The sequence below is a fragment of the Hyperolius riggenbachi genome, chromosome 3, assembly GCF_040937935.1.
Source record: "Hyperolius riggenbachi isolate aHypRig1 chromosome 3, aHypRig1.pri, whole genome shotgun sequence".
In the NCBI taxonomy this organism is placed as follows: Eukaryota; Metazoa; Chordata; class Amphibia; order Anura; family Hyperoliidae; genus Hyperolius; species Hyperolius riggenbachi.
Window position 1 is genome coordinate 90,873,603 of NC_090648.1, and position 14,445 is coordinate 90,888,047.

The 14,445-nt window shown below is 42.3% G+C and overlaps 1 protein-coding gene across 7 annotated transcripts in view; it reads left to right on the forward strand.

Annotated features, from left to right (window-relative positions):
• The window catches only part of WIZ (WIZ zinc finger), a 130,128-nt gene that overhangs the window by 60,820 nt on the left and 54,863 nt on the right, over positions 1-14,445 (forward strand). For 4 of the 7 annotated variants that reach the window (XM_068274560.1, XM_068274556.1, XM_068274562.1 and 1 more), the window contains 2 exons: positions 479-535; positions 3,309-3,542. The exons of 1 other annotated variant lie outside the window; for it this stretch is intronic. In XM_068274560.1, coding sequence (XP_068130661.1) covers positions 479-535; positions 3,309-3,542 — 291 coding nt within the window. The remainder of the gene's footprint in view (positions 1-478; positions 536-3,308; positions 3,543-14,445) is intronic. 2 more of the 7 variants (XM_068274559.1, XM_068274557.1) reach the window with 2 other exon arrangements.

Genomic DNA, 14,445 nt, shown 5'->3' on the forward strand with positions numbered 1-14,445 from the left:
GCTGGGCGGTATATGCAGACCCAGCCTCTGTGTGCTATTAGGATTCTTAGAACCCACCTCGGGTTCTCTTTAAGAAGGCAAAATGACATTTAGCATTGCCTAATACTGTTTATTTTTTTTCAGAATTTGCTCTGTAGTTCTAGTACTAATCAGAGTTGTTCTCTTAATGGTGTAATGAGTGTCTATTTATCTTTTAGAACTGCATTTATATACAGACAGTCCCCTACTTACAAACGACTCGAGTGACAATGTTTCATACATACAAAGTTGTGTTCGTGTACAAAATATACTGTACTGTGTTTTTTTATTACATATTTTTGTTGTTACTTGTTACAGTACTATATAAACTGTTGTAAGTAGTTTTAAACAAAATATAAGCACATTGGAAATAACAAAACACATAGTTTATACTATATGTCCAAATCCAGATTTGTCCGAAAGTAAATCATTTATCCACGTTTCACCATGTCTAAAACAGGAATCAACTTACAAAAGAATTCAGCCCACAAACAGCCACCCGGAACAGGACCTGGTTGTAAGTAGGGGACCACCTGTACCTATATGCATTTAATATTGCTTAGAATAACAAACTAATGTATGAATAATGTTAGGTAATGATTGTTAGGAAGGGAGGTGGGATATCTAGTAGAGTAGGCATGATTGTTCTACAGATAAGACTTTGTGTATTTAAGAGACACTGAAGCGAAAAAAAAATTATGATATTATGATTTGTATGTGTAGTACAGCTAAGAAATAAACCATTAAGATCAGATACATCAGTCTAATTGTTTCCAGTACAGGAAGATTTAAGAAACTCCAGTTGTTATCTCTATGCAAAAAAGCCATTAAGCTCTACGACTTTCAAAGTCGTGGAGAGGGCTGTTATCTGACTTTTAGTATCTCAACTGTAAGTGAACTGTTTACTTTTCCTCTGCCAGAGGAGAGGTCATTAGTTCACAGACTGCTCTGAAAGAATCATTTTGAATGCTGAGTGTTGTGTAATCTGCACATATTAGAGAATGATGCAATGTTAGAAAAAACACTATATACCTGAAAATAAAAATATGAGAATATTTTCTTTGCTGCTAATCTTCTAGTAATTATTCATAGTACACAACCAATTCATTATATCATAGATTTTTTTTCCCTTCAGTGTCTCTTTAAAGTATACCTGAGACGGGGGGAGAGAAAAAAATTATACATACTGGGGCTTTCTTCAGCCCCGTCCAGGCGGATGGCTCCCTTACTGTCATCCTGCACCGTATGGATTCTCCGCAATTGGCTCAGGAAAGTCCATCAGTTGGGGCCAGTTGGCACGGGGCAGTCCTCTGTTGTGCTTCCAGTGCCAGGAGCGTTCTGCTGCGCAGGTTCAGAATGCTCCCAGTGACGGGAGCACGATGGGGGCGCGTGCAGCTAGACCGCGCATCCGCAGTACTACCCAGCCTGGAGGACTTTCCAGGGCGAATTGCAGACGATCTGGGCGGTGCAGGAAGATAGCAAGGGAGCGTTCAACCAGGAGGGGACTGGAGAAAGCCCCAAATATGTATAATTTTTTTTCTCTCCAACCCCTCCCCCCCAATATCCCCGTCTCAGGTTTCCTTTAAGTGCAGTGACAGAACAGAGAAACCGAGGGACAAGAAGAGCATTTATCTACACAAAGAATGATGCATTGGATGTCTAAACATGTCCTACAAGATCGACATGAGGGTTATCTTCAGTAGAACATCTTTTTTTATATGTTAAAAAATCATCCAATGCGAAGTTAAGTACGAACTTCATTTAGCAGGTTTAGTTTGCCCATACACTATACAATCTTGCACAATCATACCACATCATTGAAGTATAAGGATCGGGCCAAAAGACTGAGAGTAGGATTTTTTTTTGTTAAACTCTCATACTACTTGGAAGTAGTAACATTGAACATGATTGTATAGTTTGTGGCCAATCGTAGATGTCACAAGCTTAAAAATACTAGCAGTAGGACACAGAATCTAGTTAAAATTTTAAAGGAAACCAGAGATAAAAATAAACTGATGAGATAAACAATTGTATTGATACTCATAATCCTGAAAACTACATTTTAGAATCCCACAGTTTATTTTTAAATTTCTTAAAAAAATGGTTTAATGTTAACTGATCAGAAGCTGTTCTCTACCTGGAAAGAGTATTATAGCTGTAAATCCTTATCAGTGTGGGTAACTGAAGAGACACTGTCACTTGCATACCTAATGTTAAACTTTTTCAGGCAGAAAAAAAAAAAGGAACACAACATAGTTATATGTATACTTGGAACTGTACATGCACATGTTTATCTCATCATGTTACATGTCACCTCAGGTACCCTTTAAGATTAAAACTTGCAATTGTTTTGTTAAGGAGGCATTTGTGACTCACTCATTTTTGCCTCATACGAGCAGAACTGTAAAATCTGCACATGCAGAGCCCAATCTGGACTTCTAGGTTGTGACAACACAAAGTAGTCAGTTCTTGGCAACATAAATCTGAAAAATGTACAGCTTGTACTTTGCTTTAGTCTTTTATTTTTAAGATATACAAGCAATTTAAATGGATGTGAAAATTGTTTACATTAGACATTTGTACTGATTGTCATATTTCTGCAGATTAGTTAGATTATTTTCCGATGTATGATCATGTTAAAGTGAACCTGAGATTAAGGGATACAAGAAATGTATACATACCTGGGGCTTCCTCCAGCCCCTTCAGGCTGATCGGTCTCTCGCCGTCCTCTTCAGCTTCCTGGATCCTTCACTACGGCTCTCGGTAATCCGGGCGTAGAGCGCGTGCGGACGGACCGTGCCTGCGCCGACTGGCCAAATTACCGGGAGCCATAGCGGAGGATCTAGGAGGCTGAAGAGGATGGCGTGGGACTGATCAGCCTGAAGGGGGCTGGAGGAAGTGCCAGGTATGTATAAATTTCTTGTATCCCTTCATCTCTGGTACCCTTTAAGAAAGAAGGGTGGGATTTGGCTAAGTGATGTGAGCCCATTATAAGAGTAGAAAGGTAAACTAGGCTTTATTACAGGATGGGCCAGCGGGCTTATTCAGAAACAGTACAAGGATCAGAATATAATGGTAACCAATCAGCTTTCACTCAATTGAAGTCCACTACAGTATATATTCTAAATGTTTGCAGTAGGGTTTGCATTGTTCTCTTCACACAGCTTTTAGAATAAGCCTGCATGTGTAACTTGTCAGGGAGCACAGGGACTAGCTGAAGTGCTGTTTAGAGGAGGCCGGGTGAGCATCTTTGTACAGGACACAAGGTGATTTCCTCTCCCCTTCTGCAGTGGCGAACTTTGACCCCAGTACCTTCAGCCTGATGCGGTGTGAGTTCTGTGGTGCTGGTTTCGACACTCGTGCTGGCCTCTCCAGTCATGCCCGTGCCCACCTACGAGACTTTGGTATCACCAACTGGGAGCTCACAGTTTCTCCCATCCATGTCCTTACTCGACTGCTAGCCCGCTCACCCGGTCGTCCGCTGCCCCCATTTCCATCATGGCAACAGGACACCGATACAGACGGTAAGAAGCCTATTTGCCTGTTTTATGCCATCACTGATGCCATCACATTGCATCATCACCTGCCTGCAATCCGATCCAATTGTACATCCTGGCTTTTACCCCCACCCAGCTCTCTAACAGCCTTTTCCCCACCCTAGCCCCTTCCCTTAGCCCTTCTCTCCTGTCTACACCTATATGCAGTAGAGCTTCTAGTAGCTGTGGTAATGTCACGAGTAAATTTTGTGTCACTGGTGACATTATCACGTGGCCGTCCTCCTGTTCTAACTCTGGTGCGTGGAGACTCAAATTGCTCAGTAGTTTAAATTGTTTGTTTTTCATTGAAATTTAAACCTTTATAGCTAATCTTGCGTGGATGCTTTCAGATTTCTGAATAGTTGCCTCACTACTTAATGTTGATGAAGCCACACAGGTCAAAGGTGGATGGTGCCATAACTATCCACAAAGTCCAAGAATGGCCAAACCCAACGGTGCTACTAGGGCACAGCATAATTCCTTATACTGTAGCCACAAAAAGTCATTTTGTGTAGTCAACCCATTAGCAACTTCAATAGAGTTATCTCATTTGAGATAAGTACACTAGTTTTGACTTCATTCGGCAGAACTTGTTGTGCTGTAAATTCAAATTCTTATAATACTTTGATCTCTTTCTACTAGCAGAAAATATAGAAACTGAAAGCAGAAGTCCTCTGTTATTGTCTCACACTGCCCCTAGTGACAAGTTGCTGTAAATACACATTGCAGCAGCACTAAAGCAGGGAAATGTAACAGATATGAAATTAAAAAAAATTTGCTAAAATAAAATGGCCTGGAGCTCTTGCAAGCCTCTAAATAAATTGGCTGCTAAAGGGTTAACCACCCTGGCGTTCTATTAAGATCGCCAGGGCGGCTGCGGGAGGGTTTTTTTTTAATAAAAAAAAACTATTTCATGCAGCCAACTAAAAGTTGGCTGCATGAAAGCCCACTAGAGGGCGCTCCGGCCCACTAGCAGGGCCTGAGCGGCAGCCTCCGGCGGTAATGGACGAGCTGAGCTCGTCCATACCGCCCGGCTGGTTAAGGAGTGATACAGCATATATCAAAGGAGTTTTGCAAACTCTTGAAACCTAAGACTTTTCTTTGGTTACAGTATTATTATTCTTATTGATTTATAAAGTGCCAGCATATTCCGTGGGACTGAACAGAGTAAGAAACAAATATGGGTTACATAATAATACGGACAATGATATAAACAAAATATAAATGTTGGTCCAAAATACAGAATTGGTAGATCTAGTATGAAGTATAGTCTGTATCATAGTTGTATCAATGAGTGTGCTGGCCATTGTTAGACTACTTACACACCCCTAGACAAATGTTATACTGCTACAGTGCCTCCCCATAACAACTGATTTCCAATATGGGCTTTCTTACTAGCATTGGAAGGATAGTAGTTGGAAACCAGTTTTTGTAGGGATGGATTTGGTTGAGAAAACAATTTAGGGGCATCAGGAGCCCAATCTAGCATAATAATGTATGGTATTGGGATGGTAGAAAGAACTGTATGCTTTTATACTCACAAGGCTGGGTTGCCGATAAAGCAACCACTCATAAACGCATGTGGGAAGTACCTTCCCCACTTAGCCTTTATGGTCCCTGCTCCTAGAAACGGGTGACAGTCTCACTATAGGTGAGGCCGTGAAGTTTGACCCTCAGGAGGTCACTAGTGAAGTCTGAAAGAAGGTAGGAGGCACCCAAAGGTGTAAAAAATAAAATAAGTGAAGTATGATGCAAAAACAATGGTAAGGTAGTCTTACCTTTAATACGTACTTCCGAGAATGCAATGTTGAAAAGTAATTTTTTATGCACGTAAGACAATGTTTTTCACAGTGAAAACCACTTCATCGGGTCCAATAAAAGGTGCCTTAAAAAGAGATTCAAACAGCAATGCTCAGGACTGATAAAAAATGAGCGATATACATATAAAGTCAAGTCACTCAAAAGATAAATTTGCAATAATAAACATTAGATATATGATCGGTGGGGTAAAAAGATCATATATTGTATATGTACAGTATATCGCTCATTTATGTTATCAGCCCTGTTTGAATCTATTTTTAGGGCACTATTTATTGGACCTGATGAAGCGGTTTTCACAGTGAAATGCGTTGTCTTATGTACATAATCAATTTGAATTACTTTTGAATATTGCATTCTTGGAAGTACTTATTGAAGGTAAGACTACCTTACCTTTCTTTTTGCATCATACTCCACTTGTTTTTTACACCCTTGGGCGCCTCCTACCTTCTTTCAGTTTCTGTAGGTATAAGACTTCCTTCATGCAATGGCCACTAAAAATCCATGATCTGATTTTGTGCAGATTTGCTGGTCAGCGATACAAAACTTACATTTGCCTTTTATGAAGACTATATACAGTTTAGTATCTGCTGATGGAGTGAAAGCCAAGCTCTGTGGCTAGAGAACACAAGAGCTGGTTATAAAATGAGGTGTTGCTATACATGCTTAGACAAGTGTAGATGGGCTTCGGACAACACTTGACCATGGACCAAAAATCATGGCGGACAGATTGCTTTGATAGAAAATGCTGGGAATCTATTGTTTATATCTAATACATGCAGAAAAAACTCCTCACCTTGGGTATAAACCAACAATAAGTCGGCCAGCCGGTGCTCAGTGTCATGCAGGTACACCACCCATGCAAACAATTAGACCACAACGAAAAGAAGACACGGCACTAGTGCCGTGTCTTCTTTTCGTTGTGGTTTATATCTAATAGGAGGGAAAAAGTAATCAGGATTGTGCTTGGTAATGTCTGGAAAATCTTGGATCAATGGGCTAGCTTATCGAATGGTAAAGGAAGAGTTTAATTCTGTATTACGCTGTATAATTTATGCATACCAGCATGCAAGGCCGGATTTATACTTTTACCACCCCTATGCCAACTTTCTTGAGCTATGCCCCCCCCCCCTCAATGCCATATGCAGCCTTCCAATTCTATGTGTACCATCCATGTACAACTCTCAATTCTCTATCATGCACAGCTCTCTTGGGCAGCACCACCACTCTCATTTGTTGCTCCTATCCTTGTCTTCCCCGTCCATTTTGTATGTCCAGCCACCCTCTTGGGCTCTAGGTGCCGAAGGCCCAGGTCTTTGTGGTCTTTCCAGAATCCTGGCAGCAAGTACAATGAGTGCATACCATATTTTTACAGAAGAGTTTTCAGAATTGAGGCTGCAGTTTGGTGCATGAGTAGCTTTACTCTGATCCGTAGTTTGGTGACAAAGTGTTGACTGCAAATGGGAACGGCCAGTGCTCAGGATCTGTTGTGTGGCCAGCTTTGCACCTGTAAGGGATATACTGGTGTTAAATTTAAAAAATGGAGCAGTAGAAAGCTGTATTGTGCTGTCAAAACTAAACTCTTAATTTCTTTGGCTGCTGTGTTTAGTTTACAAATGGTATCACTTTGATGCTGTCCTATCTCTAAAAAAGATGCAGCAGTCTGTTACTGGTCTACTTTTCTAAATCAAATAGTGACTTTGGTTCCAGAATTGTGTATATCTGTAGGTGCTGCAATCTATGTAGGTATTTACTTGATTGGATGTGTCAGCTTTTTAGAGGGCTGGAATCGGGTTAATCAGTGAACAGAAATTTCAAAACCTAGATGTGAAATGCTAGTGAGAGAGACTTGCTACTGTGATTGCAGTCAACCAGTAGTGATTTGGGATTGGCTGCAGTGCGAGAGAGAGAGTGTGCATGCGCACTACAGAACTGTCTGTCTTTGGGAGCACTCGAGTTTCCGAAGACTTCCAAAGCCTCCGGCAACAGAAGAGAGCAGTCTCCAACCCATCGGTCAGAGACTGCTAACAGGGGTGACAGCGCTAGGACCAGGAGAGGAACGGGAAGGCTCTATAGCAGAGTTTCCCAACCCTGTCCTCAAGGCCCACATGTTTTGCAGGAAACCACACACAATCACAGGTTGAGTAATTAGTGCCTCAGCAGAGTTGATTAACTACCTATGTGGATTTATACAAAACATGCACTATTGGTGGGCCTTTAGGACAGGGTTGGGGAACACTGCTCTAGTTGACCGAGAGCCTGCCCCTTCCTTAGGTAAGTATCTATATTTTTATTCCAGAAGCACTTCAGATTCACTTAAAAAGGACAACTGCAGCAAGACTGATATGGAGGCTGCCATATTAATTTGCTTTTAAGCAATACCAGTTGCCTGGCTATCCTGCTGATCCTCCGCCTCTAATACTATAGACCCTGAACAAGCATGCAGAAGAGCAGGTGTTTCTGACATTACTGTCAGATCTGTCAAGGTTGTTTCTGGTGTTATATACACATTACTGCAACCAAATAGACCAGCAGGGCTGCCAGGCAACTGTCATTGCTTAAAACGAGATAAATATGGCAGCCTCCATATTCCTCTTACTTCAGTTGTCCTTTAAAGAGAACCCGAGGTGGGTTTGAAGAATCTTATCTGCATACAGAGGCTGGATCTGCCTATACAGCCCAGCCTCTGTTGCTATCCCAAACCTTCCTAAGGTCCCCCTGCACTCTGCAATCCCTCATAAATCACAGCCATGCTGCTGACAAACATCTTGTCAGAGCTGGCTGTGTTTATCTCTATAGTGTCAGTCTGCTGCTCTCCCCGCCTCCTGCAGAACTCCAGTCCCCGCCTGCATCCCTTCCCTCCCTGCTGATTGGAGGGAAGGGACGGGGGCAGGGACCGGAGCTATGCAGGAGGCGGGGGAGCAGCTGAGACTGACACTACAGATGTAAACACAGCCTCACAGCACGGCTGTGATTTATGAGGGATTGCAGAGTGCAGGGGGACCTTAGTGGGGTTTGGGATAGCAACAGAGGCTGGGCTGTATAGGCAGATCCAGCCTCTGTATGCAGATAACATTCTTTAAACACACCTCGGGTTCTCTTTAAGCCTAAAGGTGCAACCTCATCCCATGCTAATGCTGAAGCTGTAGAACTTTCAGTCGGAATTAAGGGAAGTCAGACAAGGCAAGCTTTTGGTGTGTAATATTTTGACGTAGAGTCCTGTTAAATTCGGCCAGACCAGCTGGAGTTGGTTGCATACCCGATGTGCTGTACCTACTGCAATGTTCCACTTGAGGTGCTCAAACTGTCTGCAGGGTGGAAGCATGCCACAGCTTATGTTATGGCAACACATCCACTCTCTGTTAATTATTGTGCAGGTCGAGAATATCTGTTGTAATATTACAACAGACATGCCTGTACCCGGATAAAAAAAAAAATTGTGTAAACAGGCCCATAGGAAAACATGGGTCCATTCTACATGTCATTTGGTCAGCTGCTGTCCAACCTGGAAAATGGTCTGGTAGCAGACCTACTGTGATCCAGCCTGTTTAACGTTTTTCAAGCAGACCTATTGTGATCTGACGTGTAACATTAGAGCTACATCTTTGGTGACAACAAAAACAATCTAATAGCAGGACCCCCAGGCAACCAGGCAGAATGCAGTTTAAGGAGCTGTATCAAAGAACTTTAGCGGTTGCTTTAAATTATTGACCTTATGATTGCACCATCTATGCATTTTCTTTTTTATTATTTCCTGTGATTAACTGCAACCTTTTAGTTCTTAGCTAAGCTGTTCCACCTGCTTATCATTCTTCCTACAGTTTTCCAAGGTGTTAATATTATTTTCTGCTTTGGATGTTGTGGCTTGGGGACATTATGAGATGTGTTCTGTTTTGTAACAGCAATTTGTGAAATGTTGTAGTGCTGTTTTGACATGGTTGAACAAATTCTAGGAGCTAGGTAGCCAAGGCTTCTTAAAGTTACAGCTCGCACTCCAAATAATAAGCTACATACCACTTTACATTTTCCTCAGCCGAAACTCCTGATCATTTTAGTTTGGAATCTAAAGTGCCTACAAGTGTCCTCTGATGTTGCTGGCTTCCTCTCTTGCAATGTACCAGAATGAATTACTGTTGCCCAATGCCTTTTGTGTTCTATAGCAACTCCAAAGAATGTCCCCTCAGCAGGGGGCTGATCACACGTCCACCACCTTCCCCATTTCACAGAGCAGTGCACTCTGTTCATTTCACGTGGCAAAAGTTAAGTGTAAAGCTAACTTAAAGCGTAGACAGGAAACAAAAATCTGGAGGTACCGCTCCACCGCACCGTATGGGACAGTGCTGGATCACGGGCAGCCAAGCCCAAAGACAGCAAAAAAATGGAGAAAGATCCGCACAATGTCTCCAACAGATATATAAATTTTATTCAGGACGTATCCAGACCCACATAAAAGCACTCGACTAACATGTTTCAGACATAAAGTCCTTAATCATAGTCATCCTTACAGCCCTCTGTGTGAGGTTTAAAAAAGAGAGGATGGTGCAGTGAAAGGCGGAGTGCGGACCACCCACTGAGGGAGGGGTAAATCAATATTTGCCACTCGCCACCAAGCACTGACACATCCATAAAACACTTTTAAAATCATACAGAAATTAAAACAGTGGAGCAACGAACCGGGGAGCAACACAGAAGCTAAATGTAACAAAATTTATACATATTGATAGTTTGTCACACATAGCAAATAACAGATAACAAATGGATCAGGGAGGGGCAATAAATGGGGAGAGAAGGGGGGGGGAGTAAAAAAGGGGGTAAAAGGGAGGGGGGGGAGGGGAAGGGAAGGGAATATAACCAAGAAACATCAACCTGTGACCAAAGCCAGGTCCCACCTAGCGTTAAGTCCTCTGGGTGATCTAGTACCAAGGCGAAAAAAAACAGAATGCCTCTCTTTTCCGAATCATTGCTTGTAGGTCACCACCCCTGCTGGGTAAACAAACCTTTTCAATACCCTGAAAAGAGAAACCTGTCATATCCCCCCCATGTATAGTACGATAATGCTTGGCCACATTAGAAATATTCTGAGTAGACCACCCTGCTCCCAGATAATGTTCGGAGATCCTAGCTCTAAGTGGTCTAGTCGTACAGCCAACGTATTGAAGGGAGCAGACATGGCAGGTCACCAAGTAAATTACATTTTTAGAACCACAATTAATGAAATGTTTCATGGTGGCTTTATAACCATTGCCTAAAGATTCTACAAAATGAGTCCTTGTGTGCATACTACAGTAATTGCACGATGGAATCGCACATTTGTATGATCCCTTGACATTAAGCCAAGTAGAGGAATGCACACGAGAATCAAATAGGCTAGGGGACAACAAACTACCCAATGTAGGGGCACGCCTACTAGCAAAACTTACGCCATCCCGAAGAAAAGGCCGCAACTCGTCATCCCCTTCCAAAATGGGCAAATACTTGCTAATAATACGTTTAACGTCCTGAAATTCAGAACTATAGGTGGTGCCGAATGTGGGTCTCCCCTCGGGACTGCGATTTAGGGCATTAGCCCTAATTAATTGACCCCTGGGGACGGAAGCTGCGCGTTGTTTGCCCTTCTCGATAATCCATTTAGGATATCCTCTTTCTAGGAGGCGCCTTTCCACCATGGCAAACTCATTTACTTCAGACGCTTCATCAGAGCAGTTGCGGCGCGCCCTAATAAATTCGCCTACCGGAACCGCCCTGATTGTGTGTCCAGGATGACAACTAGTCGCCTGCAACGTGGAATTACCCGCACAAGGCTTCCTGTATGTCCTGGTACGGATAACTCCCGAAACCGGATCAGTGGGTGGTCCGCACTCCGCCTTTCACTGCACCATCCTCTCTTTTTTAAACCTCACACAGAGGGCTGTAAGGATGACTATGATTAAGGACTTTATGTCTGAAACATGTTAGTCGAGTGCTTTTATGTGGGTCTGGATACGTCCTGAATAAAATTTATATATCTGTTGGAGACATTGTGCGGATCTTTCTCCATTCTTTTGCTAACTTAAAGCGTAACTGAAATTAAATAAGACAAAAGTTAGAAGCCGCTAAATAATTCAGAGGTTTCCTGGATCCTCTTACAGCCCCCCATTCTAGTGCAGGGCTTCTCTACAAGTAATCGTCAAGAGTTTGTAGAATAGGTTTCTTGTGCCCCCGCTTCTACTGTGGATGAGTGCAGCCAGACTGGGCATGTGCGAGTATAGTAGTAGAACGGAACACTCATACAGTACATGGAAGAAAAAAGCTGAGCACAAGCGGTTTAGTTTTACCGAGCATGGGTTGACTGTATTTGTGCATGCCCAGTACAGATGTATTCTTTCATGGTCGGGAGGTCTGTAGGAGATTTATTTGGTACCCAGGCACCTAGACCAGTGTTTCTCAACTTTATTTTGGTGTGTAACCCTTTTTAATGCCTGTGCTCACCAAGTACTCCTTGATATAGTAAAGATTATCTCAGGGAATGCTTGATACAGGTACTGTATATGTAACAGTAGTACTCAGCTATTGTTTCTAAACAGTTTTTAGGCATTTACTATTGCTTTCAATTAGCTAAAATATTAATTTGGTGTTTTAGCTTATATAGAATTATAATTTTCTAGAACTCCAGATTTGTTAAAGTTAATTAGCTGCATGAAGCCTAAGTACCCCCTGGACCCATCAGAAGGACACCCTGGGGTACACGTACCACTGGTTTAGGACCTAGACTGTAGCCTGTACAGCTAAAGCCGTAACCAACCACTACTTATTGGAGCCTAGGGTCTTTGTGGAGTGGTCATGCATACTAAAGCTCTCTTAATAGGCTATGGATCTCTGTAAACATTCATGATAAAATATAACAGGTTCAAGGCACATAATTCAGAAATGTTGGGCCTGAGGGACAGGCCTTTCTTTGAAGCCATGCTTTAGAAGAAATTCAGAAACTGAAATTAGAACAAGTCACAGCTTGACTACCAAATACATGAAAGCACTTCTGTAGCTTTGAAAGCATAAATCTGTACATACCCAGCTCTGCGTAATACAGTGGGTTGCAAAAGTATTCGGCTCCCTTGAAGTTTTCCACATTTTGTCATATTACTGCCACAAACATGAATCAATTTTATTGGAATTCCACAGGAAAGACCAACACAAAGTGGTGTACACATGAAAGTGGAATGAAAATCATACATGATTCCAAACATTTTTTACAAATAAATAACTGCAAAGTGGTGTGTCCATAATTATTCGGCCCCCTTTGATCTGAGTGCAGTCAGTTGCCTATAGACATTGCCTGATGAGTGCTAATGACTAAATAGAGTGCACCTGTGTGTAATCTAATGTCAGTACAAATACAGCTGCTTTGTGAGGGCCTCATAGGTTGTCTAAGAGAACATTGGGAGCAACAACACCGTGAAGTCCAAAGAACACACAAGACAAGTCAGGGATCAAGTTATTGAGAAATTTAAAGCAGGCTTAGGCTACAAAAAGATTTCCAAAGCCTTGAACATTTTACGGAGCACTGTTCAAGCGATCATTCAGAAATGGAAGGAGTATGGCACAACTGTAAACCTATACACAACTGTAAACCTACCAAGACAAGGCCATCCACCTAAACTCACAGGCCGAACAAGGAGAGCGCTGATCAGAAATGCAGTCAAGAGGCCCATGGTGACTGGACGCGCTGCAGAGATCTACAGCTCAGAAGGGAGACTCTGTTCATAGGACAACTATTAGGCATGCACTGTACAAAGTTGGCCTTTATGGAAGAGTGGCAAGAAGAAAGGCATTGTTAACAGAAAGCATAAGAAGTCCCGTTTGCAGTTTGCCACAAGCCATGTGGGGGACACAGCAAATATGTGGAAGAAGGTGGTCTGGTCAGATGAGACCAAAGGGGAACTTTTTGGCCAAAATGCAAAACGCTTTGTGTGGCCCTGAGTAGACCCTGAGAAAACTAACACTGCACATCACTCTGAACACACCATCCCCACTGTCAAATATGGTGGTGGCAGCATCATGCTCTGGGGGTGCTTCTCTTCAGCAGGGACAGGGAAGCTGGTCAGAGTTGATGGGAAGATGGATGGAGCCAAATACAGGGCAAACTTGGAAGAAAACCTCTTGGAGACTGCAAAAGACTTGAGACTGGGACGTAGGTTCACCTTCCAGTAGGACAATGACCCTAAACATAAAGCCAGGGCAACAATGGAATGGTTTAAAACAAAACATATCTATGTGTTAGAATGGCCCAGTCAAAGTCCAGATCTAAATTCAATCGAGAATCTGTGGCAAGATCTGAAAACTGCTGTTCACAAACCCTGTCCACCTAATCTGACTGAGCTGGAGCTGTTTTTCAAAGAAGAATGGGGAAGGATTTCAGTCTCTGGATGTGCAAAGCTGGTAGAGACATACCCTAAAAGACTGGCAGCTGTAATTGCAGCAAAAGGTGGTTCTACAAAGTATTGACTCAGGGGGCCGAATAATTACACACACCCCACTTTGCGGTTATTTATTTGTAAAAAATGTTTGGAATGATGTATGATTTTCGATCCACTTCTCACATGTACACCACTTTGTATTGGTCTTTCACGTGGAATTCGAATACAATTGATGCATGTTTGTGGCAGTAATGTGACAAAATGTGGAAAACTTCAAGGGGGCCGAATACTTTTGCAACCCACTGTATGTTGGCGCTTTATAAATACAATAAATAAATAAAAAATACTGTCAAGTCCTCAAGGAATTCACTCAGAATAGTGGATGCACACAAGCATGATACAACATTTTGTCGTGTTTGGGATTTGGAAGTTGATTAATACCTGCCATTCTTCATAGATTGCACTGTTAAACCAAAAGATTTCATCACATTTAGATCAGTTTTATCCTCAAAATTGATTGCATGTCATTGATAAATATAATATAAAAAAAGAAAGCAAAAGATCTGAGCTAATTCCAGGACCGCTGCAAGTCAGCCGAAAATGCCTCTGTGTGCCATAGTCCTGTCATTCTTTCTGACTGCTGGTTGCTGGCAAGTCTGCATAATGGATCTTTTTAAAGC